The 18,365-nt window shown below is 39.9% G+C and overlaps 1 protein-coding gene across 2 annotated transcripts in view; it reads right to left on the bottom strand.

The window, feature by feature from the left end:
* Positions 1 to 320: 320 nt before the first annotated feature.
* The window catches only part of LOC105913315 (two pore calcium channel protein 2-like), a 34,443-nt gene continuing 16,398 nt past the window's right edge, over positions 321 to 18,365 (bottom strand). For both annotated transcript variants that reach the window (XM_031569763.2, XM_012842367.3), the window contains 17 exons: positions 17,782 to 17,847; positions 16,030 to 16,094; positions 14,887 to 14,996; positions 14,055 to 14,136; positions 13,204 to 13,284; positions 12,600 to 12,719; positions 12,195 to 12,251; positions 11,964 to 12,092; positions 11,789 to 11,838; positions 11,603 to 11,699; positions 9,768 to 9,839; positions 6,939 to 7,012; positions 4,802 to 4,904; positions 4,508 to 4,590; positions 4,312 to 4,393; positions 3,571 to 3,662; positions 321 to 1,287 (listed from right to left, as the gene is read on the bottom strand). In XM_031569763.2, coding sequence (XP_031425623.1) covers positions 1,209 to 1,287; positions 3,571 to 3,662; positions 4,312 to 4,393; positions 4,508 to 4,590; positions 4,802 to 4,904; positions 6,939 to 7,012; positions 9,768 to 9,839; positions 11,603 to 11,699; positions 11,789 to 11,838; positions 11,964 to 12,092; positions 12,195 to 12,251; positions 12,600 to 12,719; positions 13,204 to 13,284; positions 14,055 to 14,136; positions 14,887 to 14,996; positions 16,030 to 16,094; positions 17,782 to 17,847 — 1,442 coding nt within the window. In that variant the 3' untranslated portion in view covers positions 321 to 1,208. The remainder of the gene's footprint in view (positions 1,288 to 3,570; positions 3,663 to 4,311; positions 4,394 to 4,507; positions 4,591 to 4,801; positions 4,905 to 6,938; positions 7,013 to 9,767; positions 9,840 to 11,602; positions 11,700 to 11,788; positions 11,839 to 11,963; positions 12,093 to 12,194; positions 12,252 to 12,599; positions 12,720 to 13,203; positions 13,285 to 14,054; positions 14,137 to 14,886; positions 14,997 to 16,029; positions 16,095 to 17,781; positions 17,848 to 18,365) is intronic.

Genomic DNA, 18,365 nt, shown 5'->3' with positions numbered 1-18,365 from the left:
ATACCTCAAGTGGTTTTGAGGGAGGACTTCAAGGTATCTGTGCTGGCTTTATTCTGTTTCACACCAATACAAAACATTATTTCAGTAGTTTAAAAACAAACTTTGACACTCAAACTTGGTAATTTTGCAACGTTATTTGTTCATGCATAATAATGTTAGACCTAGGTCTACCGCCGACTTCAAACACAATATGGTGTTTCACCTGGTAGTGGCACTTGCCATACTACAGCCCATTCTATGAATCATTCAAACTTTGGCCGTTTGGTACAAATTGCATGTCGGAGTTGGACCCTGATGATCAACAATTATGGCTACATATGTATATTTATTTATTTATTTTTAGCTTTAGTTCACAATGGCATTCCAAAGCCCACAAATACACAAGTACATAAAATAAAACAAAAACAAATTTGAAAACAAAATATGTTAAACAATCTCTATATGTGTTTGTTTAAATACAAATTATTCAATATTGATGCAAATGATTTTAAGTGATTTCTTGAAGTGAAGCATGATCTTAAACAAAGACAAATGATTGAATCAAAAGCAAATGAAAACCATCACCAGGTATGATTGTCCCTTTGTGTTTCATATAAATAAGCTTTGGACATCATTGACAAGCACAGTGTAAAAATAAAACATGATGTCAGAGTTTCTCCAGTATTCTATCTCTGTGTAAGTACAGTAACAGTAGTTCAGTAATATCAGTAAAGCAATATAAGTTCAGTGAAGAAAATTCAATTACATTTGTAAAGAAAAAAACTGCAGTGCAATATGATGTATCAAGAATGGCATTTGGTTTTATCTAATGTGGTTCAGTTTATTTGAAATAGGTGCATTGATTCTTGATTGAGCTAAATGTATGACATGTATTAAACATGGAATGTTGACTGGCTTTGCTGTCCGAGACGCACCATTCAACAGAGACACTTAAACATTTAAAGAGTACACTTATATTTCGCTAGATATATTGATCATATAATTTAATATCAAAAGCCCCTTTGAATGAAAATGTCCCTAGTTATAAAAATAAATAAATATTGTTTTGTTTTAGATTATTTGGTTATGATCGTGTTACTTGATATGCATATCCAATATAATTCTATTTTTCACTGGCATTTCTACCCTGAGTAGCTCCACAAAGCCAAGTAATCAGGCCCAGTTCAGAAGAACTTCAGGGTATAGCGGACCATAAATGGTGTGTTGTGTCACCAAGCGAGATGCAGATGAGGGTGCTGCTGTAGAGTGGCCACCAGCTGTTCCTCTGTAGGTTCCTGCACATGCTCTCTGTAGGATTGAGGAGAGACAAAATACTTCACATTTAATGTATAGCTAATTTATATTCAATACATATCCATACTGTATGTGATTGATCTAAACAAATTGAAGCAAATCACATCAACCGGTGCAGTAATTTCGTGCATGTTCCCCCTTAAAAAAATGTATGCCAGGTAAGGTGTGACTGCACTATAAGAAAATACAGTAGACAGATTAGGTCATTCATTCATTCGTTCAGTAGTGTAAACTAGATGCCTACAAACCTACAATGCCTGATTTTCAGGCAGACTAAGCATCAGATGTTCACTTCATCTAAATATACAGTGGGTGGACAAATTGGACAAAACACCCAGACACCCCAGAAAATGCCGTACTTGTTTAAGTATAAGCATAAATGAGGTCCAGCCAGCAACACTTTGCAGTCCACACAAAAAACTATATACCGCAAGCTTCACAAAGCTGGTATTTTCTGGCGAGGTCACCGTTCAAAAACCATTTGATCTGAAAAATATTGGTGTTTCTATATCATGACATTAAGTATGTATTTAATAATAATCAATTCCTTGAATCTATTGTTCACACTCCTTTGTCGCCACGCATGTGATGCATTTACATTAAGTGTGCCGGTGGTGAAAGTCTGTATATTAATTAAGGCTAGCATTAGGGGTCACATCGTTACCCCACACACAAAGTATCTGCATCTGCAGGTGATGAAAGTCTGCGAAAGAAACAGTGACTGATCCAAATGAAGTTCCTTTTCAACTTCAAACTTTTCACTATCAAAAACACCAGAGACAGAGGCTCCAGCTAATAGAAGTAAATATAATCAATCAAGAAGTTAATAAATTACATGTAGAAAGTGTTCATCTTCTATTGCTTCTACTGTACAAAGCTGAGCAAACACCATCTGTTAGTGTGAGAGAGAACCTCGAGTGTGTGAAACTTGGGGCTGGGTGATATGGCTAAAACACTCACATCTTGATATGCTGAGGAGAAATGGTGATTTGATACAACACAATGAACTCAAAACCTTAAAGTCTTATGTTGAAGTATTACTATTTAGTTGTGATATACTGTTTTGTTAACTTTTTGATATCTCAATAGTTACTTTCAGTTGAGAAAAAATCAAAACAAACTGCACACAGCACATCTAAAGTGCTATCGAAGACAGTCAGAATTCCAAAATGAAACAATTCTGTATTTTAATGTATAATAAATGTAGCCTATTTTTTTTTCTTCATTTTGATGATGGTTTGGCTTAGTAGCCAGGCCCTTAATGTTCGCCACTACTGTTACCTAATATGGTGGGGTTGGCATTTTGGCGGGCAACAAAGAAAACATGTCAAATCAAAGACGTTAAAGACGTTACCTTTGATTACCCATCAGAGAGCGTAATATTAAGGATATATTAAATAAGAACAAGCAACACAAATAACATGTGTCCATGTGGGCGAGGCTACGTAAGGAAGAGCACAAGTTCAGCCCAAATTCACCAGTGGCCAGGCATGTCAAAGACTAGAAACACACTGTTCAAAATTTGAGATGCAGAGGCATAGAGGAAGTCACACCGCGTGGAAGCGGTGGGGTTGGAAACTGAAAGATTTGAAGAACAGAAGCCTATTGACAGCATACCTGGGATACACATCACACTGGTTTAAATGAAGATTTTGATTTGACGTGTTTTCTTTTACATTTATGCACTCATGGAATCATTTTATTCTGGCCTCTGTGTATTGTTGTTTATGTTTATTGAGTTCAGTGTGTTTGCTGAATGACCGGTCCGCTATGTTTATCGTTGTCTTTGTGTCTATATTATGGAGGACAGGCGTATATGCTATTGTTATGAGCTTGGTCACTGAAGTCAGCCTATTCAAGACGATGTGCCATTGCACTAAATGCTCTGTATAGTGTGTGTGTGTGTGTGTGTGTGTGTGTGTGTGTGTGTGTGTGTGTGTGTGTGTGTGTGTGTGTGTGTGTGCTTGCTCTAGGGGGTAAGACCCTTGGCTCTGTAAAGTGCCTTGAGATCATTTCAATTGTTAAGTTGCAAAGATTGCATAAAATGCAAAGAACCTTCCTGTAAATCTTCCTGTAAACAAAAGTGGATCAGAAAATGGTATTTGGCACATTACTATTTCTCCAGCTGAACATTTGAGAACCAGATACTCCACAATGTCATGCATTTCTACACAGGCAGTCCATCAGAGAGGCACCTCAAAAAGGGCCAGAGCAAAACAATGGCGTACAAACTCTTCCATGTAGTTGGAGGATACATATGTGGCCCAGCTGACTGACCTGAACATCAGTTGTACTGAGGTCTGGTAGGCTGTTCGCTCCACATCCACAACAGTGAATGCATGACTGCGGTCCCAGCGGTATGTGAAGTTCTGTGAAGGAGCATGAAAGCAGTCAGCATCCATTCACAGTGACAGACTCTTGACAGATTGACACATTTTACTGAATTTGCTAAGCACACAGTAAAAGTGTGACAGGGTTCTGAATATGCTGATTTATTTCAGTAAATCACAAATATTTTAACATAACAAAAAACATTTGCTAATTGTACAATATGCTCACAGGGAATGATTTATGAATGGTTCTAGAGAACCAGTGAACCCCTCTGTGAAGGACCCCAGCGTGAAGCATTAGTGTGTAGGGCACACTGCGATGGGAGGTGGGCCAGGGAGGTGTGTGTGCATGAAGTGAATTGGCGCGGCAGTGTGGGCAGTGTGACATCTATACAGGTGTGTGTGTGTGTGTGTGTGTGTGTGTGTGTGTGTGTGTGTGTGTGTGTGTGTGTGTGTGTGTGTGTGATTGTGTATATAACACCAACCCTGGGTGCAGCTTTATTACCCCTGTTCATGATCATGACATCAAATATTTGACAACCTCTAACATACAAAGCCCTGAATGGTGTAGTCTATGTATGGTGCTTGGTCTGCCTATCGTCATAATGCTGCTACAAGGCCAAAAATTGCACGAAGGGTTTATAAACAGGGAAGAAAGGAAACTTTCTGCTACTAACTTATCTCTTACCTCCAGTATAAGGGCGATGAACAGGTTAACCCACATTACAGAGGAGATTAACCACCAAGAGACGAAGTAAACCTTGGACCATCTGAAAAGATAAAACAAGGCAAATACTGCCATCACATACAGGTGAAGTGGAGAATCAGAGTAAGATCTCAGGACTTAATATGTTGGGGAAGTGCAGTGGCAACTGCTGGCTTACTCTGTGGTATATCGGGTGTAGGCATCTGTGAACACGTGCCAGTTATTCACTACCATGATATTGTACAGCATGACCAGAGAAGACTGACAAAAAGTAAAAAACAAAAGTTAAGGATATTCTTAGGATAGTCTCACAACAAACAGCAGGTTATATCTGACAATTGATATTGAACTTTGGGGAAATAAGGTATGCACTTGTATGTATATTACGTAAGTAGCTGTGAAAACTAATTGTAGTAGTGGAGCGAAACTCAAAAGAACTTACTGCAAAGTCATCAAAACTCAAAGAACTTACTGCAAAGTCATCAAAGTTGTTGGGCCAGTACTCCAGTTGCTCATATGTACCACATTCCATGCTGAAGTTAGCTGATATGTTTTCCATGCTTGAATTGGAGATGCTATAGAGAGAGCATAATATTAACTTTTCCTCAAAAACTAGTTTTGCCAGATTTGTAAACGTTTTGACCCCTATAGTCACGATTGTGTGTGAGTGATATAGATACAATTATGTCAAATTAACTTTGATAATTAATTTTGCTGGTCTGGTGGTCAAGAGGTCATGTATTTTGTGAGACGTCCTTTGTGTTTCGGGAGAAGATGTGAGGATTTTTGGTAGATGTTGATGGATTTGAATGATTGTGTTAGTTAAGGAGTTTGTGGGAATGATCTTGGGAAGTGGTGATATTGAGACACCTGGGAAGGTGTTCCCCGGACCCCTTGGTGAAACACAAGTCAAACCAGTCAAAGATTTCTGTGGAAAGAAAAGCCCCAAGCCATGGAATAAAAGACTATCGACCACTGAGCCTGATGTTGAAGAGGGTTTCTTGTCATCTTGGTGTTCGTTTGACGGATGCAGTCAGGACAGACTCCCTCTCCAGGTTCAGGGGCCTGACCATGAGGAGTTGTATAGGGGGGGGGGGGTTCTTTGGTTACAAGTTTACCATAATGTATTTAATACATTGGCTCTGGCTTTTTCCATGATTTCATATACATGGTAATGTTCCAATTGCTATCATCTCTTTTTCTCTGAAACACGGTTAAAGCACTGGCACGTTCATGCTCAGGGGTACTGTAGTCTGGTCGGGATTTTCCAAGGTATGATCTTAGATGTTTAATATTGCTAATTAATGGGTTGTTTTTGTTGCAATTTTCAGCAATGTTAAATATTGCACTCAAAATAAACTTCTATCCATTGCATGGTTGCACTCTGAAACATGAAATGCGCTGCTTTTGCCAAAAAACAAACTTTATGTAAAAATTATTTAGAAAGTTTAACCATCTGGGGACTATGGCATATTAATGGCAGATTGGACGATGGCAGATTGTATTATTCCACTCAAAATAGTTATTTTCTGTTATTGTTACTGTGACCACTGTCGGTGCTTTGTGTTTTACATTTTTTTGTATTGAACAACCTCAACCTGCTAATACATTTAATACATTTGATTACATCTCTAGCTGCTAATACATGTAATACATTTGATTAGATCTCTGGTTTGTATGTGTATTGCTGAGGCAGGAGAATGGAAGAGCTGGTTTCACTATCCTGCTGCACATTCTGCTGCAATAGAAGAGCTGGTTTCACTATCCTGCTGCACATTCTGCTGCAATGGAAGAGCTGGTTTCACTACCCTGCTTCACATTCTGCTGCAATGGAAGAGCTGGTTTCACTACCCTGCTTCACATTCTGCTGCAATGGAAGAGCTGGTTTCACTACCCTGCTTCACATTCTGCTGCAATGGAAGAGCTGGTTTCACTACCCTGCTGCACATTCTGCTGCTAATAGAAGAGCTGGTTTCACTACCCTGCTTCACATTCTGCTGCTAATAGAAGAGCTGGTTTTCTAGCAGGCGGTTCCAGGCCTGGAGGGAGATGTGCAGCAGATTATAGCTCACACGAACCTCCTCCTCACCCACTTGATGGCTGAGCAACATCGGAGGAGGTATTGGTGCTCCTCAGACATCAACAACGGTGAACTTTCTCTTGCTCCAATAACTGCCACTCTGAAGCACTGAACTCTGCACCGCCCATTTGACCTCTCAGGGCGCTGTTCACCACAGCGACAGTTCCCAATTCAATCTGTCCACACTGTACTTTTTTCTCTGAGGGGCATCCTCAAGTGTTCACCTGGTTCACTAGAACCCTCTTCAACATCAACAAGTCAATTCAACAAGCTCAGGAGTGGTCATGAGTCTTCTCTTCTTTTTTGGGTTAGCTGTACCTATGTTCGAGTTCTTCTTTTGACCGCTAGGCTTGTTGTTCTTTGTCTACTCTCTCGCTCTATATTTTCCCAGTGTTTCACCAAGGGGCTGGAGGAGCACTGACTTAGATCAAACATTCATCAAAGATCCCTGCACTTAGGGCAGAGAGTTGGCTACATTCAAATAGAACCATGTCGTCTTGTACTCATCCTTCTCATCAGTGTTAAGTACCTGTCATGGGCTGGTGGAGAAATAGCCCCCTGGAACAGCCAAATCCCCAGAACCGCATACACGTAGTAAACCACCTGCAGAAGAGAAAAGCAACCATTTGACAGCGTAGATGGTACCACTACCATTCGGTGGCACCAGAACAAGTTTCAACAGCAGGAACATGGGTTAAATCCATTGGCAACACAACACCTTCTGAGAACAATATCACTTCAGATAACGTCTTCAAGAAATCTCGTGAAATCGGGATTCACCTATTAATCAAGTCCTCTTTCAAAGTATAATAGTCTTTTGGAAGGAATTTTATGAATGAACACCAAAAAAAGGCAGTCTCGGGTTCAAAGTGATCACAACCACTTGCAGGTGATGTTAAATGGCTTCACATAGATCCTGAGAGAAACAATAGGACATCAACAGAGCCAGGGCTTACTCTGATATCAATGCAATGTTAGCGAACACGTTCATTTGGTATAGCACCATTATAATGGAAAATATTGCATTAACAAATTCCAAAAGATGAAAAAGCTTCAAATGTACAAAAACTAAAATATACAGACGGTATCTGATGTTATCCCAGGTTGCAACCCAGGTCCAATCTGAATCGCCAGAACCTGGGTATAGCCAGCGTCGACTGACTTGGTCTGAATTGACGAAAAGAGGTTACAAATAACCCTGGTCCGATCCGGGTCACTGGTCTGAAAAGAGTATAATTTTTGCCTGTAGAGTGACCACTGGGTCTGCATGCATCTACCTAGAATAGATCATATAGGCTTACACTCCTTCTCACCCACTGCATTTCTCCAAAGGACAATGTCTGGCATAACCACCCCTTCACACATGGCAGTCGGTGTCCAGGCTGTTGTTGCTCATTTGTGGTTCCACCAAATACCATCAGAGCAGGAGCGCCTCTCTTCAAGACTCACTTGAAAACCACTTCCTTTCTGAACACCTGTAACACCCCCAACACTCTCGCATTTCCTGTTTACTTCTTCTATCTGCTGTTTTGCCCTTTGTCAGATTGACTAGAATTATATCTTTTGCCTACTCTCTGTAGCTTGATTGCTGTTCCTCAATTGTAAAAGTGTCAATTCAATATAATGTAAAGCAACTGAATTTATATAATGTAATAAAAACAAGTAATAAATATTCCTTCAGGCCACAGCTGTGGGATGCACAAAAAGACAGAAAGATTGAAATGCTAAATCTTGCAACAGTACAATTTACACACCTGCACTATACCTTATCAGTAACTACCCTTTAGCTGGCATTATATTTGTATCTGTTTTATTTGTATTAGTTATGGGCTACAGACAGCGTATGTTGTACCGTGAAGGAGTGCGACAGATCCCGGGTACAGCAACGGCGCATTTTGCGATTGTCACCAGCCAATTGGGCACTGTTGTGCACCCTTACAAAGCTTATGACTAAAATCTCTGCATGTACCAAAACTAACTAAATACAATTCCCATACACCTATCCAGGCAGCCTCTCTCTCTCTCCCTCTCCTTTCTTATCACATTGCTAATGCCTATAATAACACTGATAAAACGGCCATATTGCCTTCTGTTAAATCTACTACCCAAAGGTATCTCCTTATCTGTTTCTGAAATTGATGTCTACTAACAAAAATGTTCTCTCTCCCTTATAGCATGTTCCAATATGGACAGCCAAACTCTACCCACTCACTCTGTTCTTTTTCTTACTCTCCTAATCTAGACTATCTTCGCTATGGGACGCTGCTGTAGTCTCTCCACCCGGTCTACCTGTAGAAACCCTCGGCCAATTGCACCCACCACTGCCGTACACTTACTCTACCTCATACCCTATGCTAGCATTTATATACAATATATATTATTGCCACCATCGACATGTTTCTCTGTTCCTACTCCCCTTACCCCTGTAACAGTAACCCTATGAGCACAGTGTATACCCACTAAACTGGTCTTGTCTGTATTATGTATTTACCACCGGATGTCTGTATATATATATATATATATATATATATATATATAAAAATAATGTACATCTACCAAATGCAGGCTGTGTACAACACCTGTTGTTTCCCTTCCCCTTCGGCCACACAACCCTCCCCCTTCCCCCCTTCCTATCTCCACCCGGCCGACCTCAAGCAGATGGGTTCCCCCTTATGTGCCTTGGTTCTGCTTAAGGTTCCTTCCTGACTAACAGGGAGTTTTTTCTTGCCCGTGTTGCCATTGTGCTTGGTCTAAGGGGGTTCAGGCTCTGGGCTCTGTAAAGCGCCTTGAGACAATTGTATTGTTGTGGCGCTGAATTGAATTGAATTGAATTTAATTGAATTGAATGCTACTTTTATACCACGGCTTGGTTGAATTCCCTTTTGTGATGCCTTCTTTAGAAATGTTTGCACACCTGCTAAGTAGTTCCAGTTTTTTGATTGCATAACACTTGCATATCAATTCGCCTTGATCAAGTTCATTCGGATGTTTGAATGAACATTCACTTTGTGGAAGAGTTACAAATCAGTCGACTTACGAACAGTGAGTAAGTGAGTACAGCCAATAGCTTTTGGTACAGTTACACTACATCTGGGCTCAGGATCACAGTGATTTGACAAAGCTAAGGCTCAACAGAATGCTGGAATATGATAGCTTGACAACGAGAGGTGTGGAACAACTGGCCTTTGGCCATAGCATCTACCCGTTTAGAGCTAGTAACTGCAGTGTGTCCTGGAAGTCAAGAACAGACCCAATGTGTGAACAGAAAGTAGTTGTTCTACAAAAAAATCTGTTTTATCAATAAAAATGTAGATATTATATCCAGAAATGTACATAACACAACAAGGAATTGACTCACCATAAGGATTCCTGCAAAAGCCCGTAGATTTTTCACCAAGTCAACTAAAGTGCTTGCCACCAAAGCCATTAACTGTAAACAAACACATTGGGATGGAGCTTATAAATATAATGACATTGGAATACTATAATAAAAAGGGTAGGACATTACAGAATAGTTGAGATTCTGTTTCTTAGTCAACAAAATGTTCTCTTCACAGTCTGTGAGAAAAACATGTGTAATAGTTGATGGGGAGATCCTGGGTTAGGCTACATTGCAGGAGAGGAGGCCGATAGTAACTAGCTTTGTTCGCTTTGGTGCTTATGGTTGGGAACATCCCACAACCTCCAATCCTCTCATCGTCACATGCAAATACTCATACCCAGGATACAACCCCACACCGCATGTTGTGATCGAAACTACAGACATCATTATTTTATTGTATTATTTTATGACTTATGTTTCTGTTTTGTTCTCCTGTGTGTCTGTTTGTGTGTGTGTGCACTGTATGAAAAGTGGTGTATCCGGCAGTTTTAGGACAAAGTTAATTCCATGTCAATTCCATGTCCATGACATATTTGGTTATCAGGAACCTGCCTGACCACAGTCATTAGTTAGCTGTGGTGTAATGTAATGTAAAATTATCTAATTTATTGAAATTTTCAATTTTCTTTTAGGTGGATTTTTTGGCCACTGGTACTGAATCACCAACCATTTCGTGTCACAAATGTATCCATAACGTCAACATTAGCCTATCGCCCACTACACTTTCATGCTCCGGGAAAGTTTTTTTCATTGTCCCGCTGCAATTAATACTACGACGTCAATCAAAATGTCCGCACTATGATTCTAGGTCACATTACTTAATAGGCTAATTAATACAATATTTATTTGTTTGAGTGTGGTTGTTTAGTGCGATGGGGTGTATGATCTTTATTGTATATAAAGGAAGACATTGCAACGGGAAAATCTCCCGTTCATCGCGTCCATTCGCGCCCCACCTGTCACGTCTCTGCGCCCTGCCCCACACTTTGAGAAACGCTGCCTTAAATTAGATTAGATTCAACGTTATTGTCATTGCACAGAGTACAAGTACTGAGGCAACGAAATGCAGTTTAGCATCCAACCAGAAGTGCAAAATAGCAAAAAGTGCAGAGTATGTGCATATGTAAAGTGTAATAAGTGAATAAATAGATATGTACAGTAAGAAATAGATATGCAATATGAACAGTAAGAAATGGATATGCAATATGAACAGTAATTGGGACAAGAATAGCAGCAATTGAGGTAAGAAGTGTAGGTATGATAAGTATATGTAAAGTGCAGGTGTAAGTATTAGTGGTGGTAATAAGTGAGATGAAGTGAAACAGGTATTAGTAATATTATATTTAAGACGTATTGTAGGTATAAGTACGATTAATACAGTAATAAGTGGTAGAAAAAACATTCTGGTGCAAATGTTCAGTGGCTGGAGGAGGGTGTGGCAGTCAAGCCAGGGTGGAGGAGGGAAGTACAGTGCAAATGCAAAGCAACACTATGCAACAATTCGCCACTTTCTGATGTATGCGTTTATGATATAATCTTCAGAATCATTTTGATGGTATATGGTCATGTGCCATGCACCATATCCTCTTTCTGTCCCTGATTACAATGACTAGTCAAGTGTCAATCATAAAGCTCAGCGTAAACTGACTATGCCTGAAATACTGATGATCAGGGCCAGGCAGAGCCAGGGGTGGGATGGGCCTTGGGTTGGCAGCTGGATTGATAACTCCCAATCAGTAGCTCTTAATGAAGCCGCCCATCCCATTTTTGCTGCAATGATTATTCTGTTTGTGCATGTTGGTGTGTCTTACCTTTATGTCAGAAATGATCCTCAGAAAACGGAAAACAATAAGCATGTTGATCAGCCGAACCATCTCCCACAGAGACATGAGGCCATGCTTTTCTTTCCTAGAGAAGAACACATCTATCAACAAAAGACATCTTAATAAAGGAAGGCATTGCTGATTTACACACCAAAATGTTTTGACAACACCTACCGGCGACAAAAAGGAAGCTTGTATACGGAAAAAATTGAAATCTGGAGCATCTAAATGACAGAAAAACATCTGATCAGTTATCTTTGAAGTGTAAAGCTGCCAAAGCATCTACTGAGCATCTACTTTCACATATTAAGATTCCACATCTATATCATAAATGTGACAGACTACATACCAAGAGTAAAATGGTGAGCACCCCATCAAAGATATTACTTCTGTAGGACAGGTAACCTCTCCACCCAAGAGCGAAGATTTTTAATGCCATCTCCAAAACGTAAAATAAAATAAATAGACAATTGATGACCTGGAAAGTAAAGATTACATTATTACATTGCTTTTTCACAAAACACACAGTCATCACAGTAATTCACAGACTAAATAACATCAATTGGGTGTTGGTAAATACCTCTAAATAATCATCACGTTCTGTAACCGTTTTCTCAGAGTCCAGAACTAAAACAGTCTGTGAGGCAATGGAAATGGTGGAAGAATTACATAGGGCAAATATCAAATATTGAACAGTCATTCAACAAATATATGTCCATATCATCAACATAAAATGTTTAAATGTATCTTATGTTAATTTAGTATTCAAATGATTCCAATTAGTATTTCAAATCAATTTAATTTAGATAGTCTATCATTCAGACCAAGACCAAGCAACTCATCACATTCGACCCTAAAACATCTCATTCTGTACCACATACTGTAACATGCTCTGTTTGATAAAGGCATCTTCAAGAGCGATCATTTGATTCCAATGATTCAATGGCAGTTCAACAACATTAGAGTCAATGGCAGCTCTACTCACACATATGCAGATGACATTGGCCAGAGCCAGGGCATTGCCCAACACTGTGACAGAATAGTGACTGATTCCATTTTGCAGCCGCTGTAGGTACAGCTGACGGTACTCTGGCTTAGGAGGATGCTGAACAGTGGGTATGATAACATTAAAACTGTTTAAAACAGAGACTTTTGAAGTACATTCAAGAACAAACTTCTCTTTGGCAAGAATGAATTCGAATTTTAAAAAGCAATAATCATATAAGGACATATCACTGTACATCACTTACCTTTACACAAGACCTAATCCTAACTCTCCGCAATAGCATGTAATAACACAAGTCGTCATCAAGAAAGGCAGTGATTATGTACAGTGCATAAAGACTTCAAATGATGTGTTTAACTTATTTTTTAATTGCCAATAAATCACAAACAGTAGTTCATATGTTTCCTGTAACACCACATGATTTGTTTGTGAAGCGTCTGGCCCCAAATACCTGCCCAACACGCCCAACACACACACACACACACACACACACACACACACACACACACACACACACACACACACACACACACACACACACACACACACACACACACACACACACAAAATGGAGAAGCTTCACCTCTTTTATCTGATCCTTGTCCAGCTCATCAAACAACCTCTGGAATGCCTGCCCTGTTAGGCAGCCATCAGCAGCTATTTTCTAAGAAAGGCAGGAACAAAGAATATGGAAAATGAATATGACCATAACCATAACATTCTCCTGTCCGTCCGTGACCGAGACGGACGGTTTACTTGGTCCCCGGGCGCTGAAAAGCTGCCCACTGCTCCTGGGGGGTCCTGGAGGAAGGACGGTCCGGGATGGGTGAAATGCAGAGCGTACATTTCACAGCGACTTCAGGCCTGTGCGTGTGTTTGTGTGTGTGTGTCCTGTGTCGCCTCCATAAAATACACGTGTGTGTTGCAGTGTGCCGCTTGTGGCAATAAAGAACTGACTGAAGTCAGCCTTGTTTGATAAAAGATAAACATACTGTAGCAGGAACTGTTCGACTCTTTAGTGATGGTTCACCTTTATGATGGCCTGTCTGTAGTAAGATAAACATACTGTAGCAGGAACTCTTTAGTGATAGTTCACCTTTATGATGGCCTGTCTGTAGTAAGATAAACATACTGTAGCAGGAACTCTTTAGTGATAGTTCACCTTTATGATGGCCTGTCTGTAGTAAGATAAACATACTGTAGCAGGAACTCTTTAGTGATAGTTCACCTTTATGATGGCCTGTCTGTAGTAAGATAAACATACTGTAGCAGGAACTCTTTAGTGATAGTTCACCTTTATGATGGCCTGTCTGTAGTAAGATAAACATACTGTAGCAGGAACTGTTTAGTGATAGTTCACCTTTATGATGGCCTGTCTGTAGTAAGATAAACATACTGTAGCAGGAACTGTTTGACTCTTTATTAATAGTTCACCTTTATGATGGCATGTCTGTAGTAAGATTTCATCTGCACCCTCTGCATCACCTCCAGCACAGCTGCCACCTGGACTTGCTCACTAAAAAGAGACAACAGAAATCATGTTCATTCAAAACATGTACATCCTGTGTAATATAGTTGAGTAGTAACTATTTATATGTCAGTAGCTGAAAGCTCATATTTACATCATCCAGATACACACACACACACAATATACAGTTGTTGCAGACAGAAGCTTCCACAAACGTACACATTAAAACACTTGCTCTGAGAATGATAACTATACAAATGGTTGACAAAGAGTCACCCAAGTAATTCATGGCGTTTGCAGTGTCATTTGAAATGCTGAAAAATTCTGTCTGACATGCCCATATCCCGTTTATTGCCAAAAAGACCTATTCCCACGGATCTCATCTTTAAAGGCTGTAGAGTTTCCATCCCAATTACATGTTTGCAAACACATGGCAAAGTCATGGGGGAAATGATTCTAGCCTGAAGCATTTAAGAGAAATAAAAAGTAACTGTATTGATAATTGAACAGCTTTAACCTGCTGGTGATGCGTTATGGCCCAAGCAGCTGCTTTGGTTGTTTACAACATATGACTGAGGCTTTACTGTACTGACAGGTTCATGTTTGATGTTTATAGATGCCTCTGTAGACCTCTGTACAGACATCATACCTATTTCAATGTTCAGAGAGCAATATGGTTGGATGGAATACTATTAGTCTCATCAGGAACACACACACATGAGCCATATTTACAGTGTAATCTGTGAGTATTATCACAAAATGAGCTATTTGAGTGCGATGATCTAGACGTAATCTTACTCTTGCTCTCCTGTTAGTAGTTTGGTGTGAGCTCGGCCCTGGCAGCAGAGGACCACAAAAGCTGCCTGAACACCCAAACGCCTCCTGTGAATGGACGTCTGGATGGATATCTATAGGAGACAACAGAAGAGTTCTCGAAACTCAAGCAGGGATGCAATTCTTAACAGAAACAAGTGTGCTAGGACAGTAATAGAAGAGTTGAAACAGCGAGGCATAATGCTTTAGTTCTATGCTAATGTTTAGCTTTACATGTTTTTTTAATCCTCACGATTCAGCCATATTGCAGAATATCCATGCATGGGTCTTAAATATTTAAAGCATATCTTGCCATTTTCTCAAGCTCAACACCTCAAAAACTTGCTTATCATTGGTCTAGGCCATTCTTTTAATATTTTTTCTCCATCTCTTGGGAAACTGCCCCCGTTTATACAGAAATGTGGGCGTACTCTCAGATTCAAATGTGTATCTTTCACACCAGGTTGGAGGAGTACATGATTGTAATCCAATGCACTTTTGATCAAATTCAGCTAATTGCTGTTCACGGTCCACTAGCTGAGTGTGCGCTCAAACAACACTTTGGTGTTCCTATGAAGTCCAAGGCTCTGGAAATGGCCAACAGAGTGGCTTGAACCGAGCCATACACTACTGACTCAACAAGTTGCCGAAGGAGCACCGAAGGGGGCTTGGTTATTCAGCTCAAATATCAATAATCTTTTGCCAGCATTGTGGACTGTTCCTTTAAGTCCCTGATGCAGTCCTGAAAGTGAGGCCATTCTTATTCAATGAAAAGGTCAACCATTATTTTTGTTGTTGATTATTGCAATGCATCATTTTCTGCACTGGGACAGTAACAGAAAAGTTCATAATGGCCTAATGAACTCATAATTAATACATTTATTAGATACTCGGATCATTTCTTTTTCATTTTCAAGAGTAGATTTGCCTCAAAATCCTGGAAAAGGTCTGTGGACACGTAGAGAAAGACTTGTATGTTATATATATTCAATTCAATTATACAGTATATACTGTATATATATATTTTTTCTATCTTCATTACTACCTGTTAGTGTCTGTCTGTTAAGAACAATGAATGCAACCAACTATGGACAAAAGAGAGAGACAGAGCTCAATGCCAGTACTCACCAGCAGGTACCCCCTAAACTGGTTGTATATAATGGCAGTGAGTAAGTTCATCAGAAAATATGTTCCTGGTGGAAGAAAACCAAAGAAAAATTATATATATATACACACACTCACATTCACACTCACACACACTTTACTATTAAAAAGTTTGGAATGACCCCAAAGAATGGGGTCAAAACTCATATTTGTATCTATCAAATTAATGAAGTAATCATTTTGTGCTTAAAAATCATCAGAGAATTATGGAGTTAGATTAGTTTCATAAACAAACGAAACGCGATTCAAACAAACAAAACGCGATTCACAAACAAACGAAACGTGATTCACAAATGTATTTCATGATTCACAAATAAATGACCCCATGACATTTGTTTGCAACCTGACGAACACAAGTTACAAATCCCTGCATTCGTGTGTGTGGATTTTTGGAACTTTCCTAACGCGCTTAGATTCACAAATGCATTTTTTCTAAAAGATATTCTCTGCATCAGATCTCTTCCAATTTTAGCCAATCACATTATCTGGTCTATGTGGACTACAAGCGTGTCAGCGAATCACAAAATACATTCGTGAATCGTGTTTCGTTTGTTTGAATCGCGTTTCGTTTGTTTGTGAATTATGAAACTAATCTAACTCCATAAAGTAACGGTAACGGCCTGAGATCACGAGCAATGGCATCTGGTAGCTGCCCACCAAATGTTAGTGAAATATAGCTTGTCTCATTAAACCGATTATCATACGTGGTTGAATATTCTTGAGAATGGCAGGATCCATGTTTAGTCATTTTAAGTGTTCCCTAGGCTAACATTTAGCAAGCTAGCTAGTCAATGTCTAACATAACCTTGGCCTTGCTAACATGGATAGAGCTACGCTTGCTGCATTAGTTTGCTCTCTAGCCAGGTAACATCTTACATGGGACTTTAGTGAACAGATCATTAAAACGATGTTTTCCAAAGCAGGGGCTGTCAAGTCAAGTGGAGGCAGCAGCACGTGTTCTTGTGCAAGCCCTAGATAGGAATATTTCCCCAATGCCAGAGAGCCGAGCAGCAGAGAGCATAGTTGGGGCTGTAACTATGGCCCCTACCATACCTAACGCCGCCAATACCGACAATACTAGGGTGAGACAGGCTATGAGAAGGTAATAAATACACAGTGCACAGACACACATAAGGTGCTTCAGAATTCTACGGAATATTAGCCTAAATTTAACTGAATGGACCATCCCAGCATTCAGATGTCTGCAATACTTTACATTGGGCATGAAATGATCCAATTCTAGCTACCAATGCTTAACTACCAAGCTACTGCCACACAATTTTATTATTTTGACATGACACACAATTTAACCATGTAAGATGTTACCTGGCTAGATATAAAAAATGTTTTATTCAGGAAGGCATTTCTGGCCTTGTGATAAATCACTGTCACTAAGTTTCATACTCTGCCATGTTTTTAGGAGCACGTTGTGATGAAATGACGCCTAAAATGGGCGCTAATTTGCTAGTACATCTGCCCCTCTGACAACAAGACTGTGTGGCTGGACTAAATGTGAGCACTAATAACAGAGTGCTTTATTATCTGATATCTTAACTGTAGTTATATTACAGTTTGTAAAAGTGATAGCATTAGATTATGTATAACTCCACTGGTAATGACACTGAAATATAGTTTTTCAAAATGGCCACAGGTCAATTTTATGAAAGATCATTTCACATATGACAAAAGGTTCAAGATAGTTGAACTCATACTTACCAAATACACTGAAGAGAATGAAAAAGATGGAATATCCTCTGTTTAGAGAGTACGCTGGAATCATCACTGTTGGAGCAAAATCACAGAGCTGAGTCACACACACACACACACATGTGAAGTGGGCAAAGTGACTGACACACACACACATACACACACGCACACACACACACATACGTGAAGTGGGCAAAGTGACTGACACACACACACACACACACACACACACACACACACACACACACACACACATGTGAAGTGGACAAAGTGACTGACACACACACACACACACACACACAGACACACACAGACACACACACACACACACACACACATGTGAAGTGGGCAAAGTGACTGACACACACACACACACACACACACACACACACACACACTCATGTGAAGTGGACAAAGTGACTGACACACACACACACACATGTGAAGTGGACAAAGTGACTGACACACACACACACAGACACACACAGACACACACAGACACACACACATGTGAAGTGGGCAAAGTGACTGACACACACACACACACACTCATGTGAAGTGGACAAAGTGACTGACACACACACACACACACA

Source organism: Clupea harengus, chromosome 6 (assembly GCF_900700415.2).
Source record: "Clupea harengus chromosome 6, Ch_v2.0.2, whole genome shotgun sequence".
NCBI classification, from domain to species: Eukaryota; Metazoa; Chordata; class Actinopteri; order Clupeiformes; family Clupeidae; genus Clupea; species Clupea harengus.
Note: the sequence above shows the minus strand (reverse complement) of the source record. Positions and strands in the feature narration are given on the sequence as shown.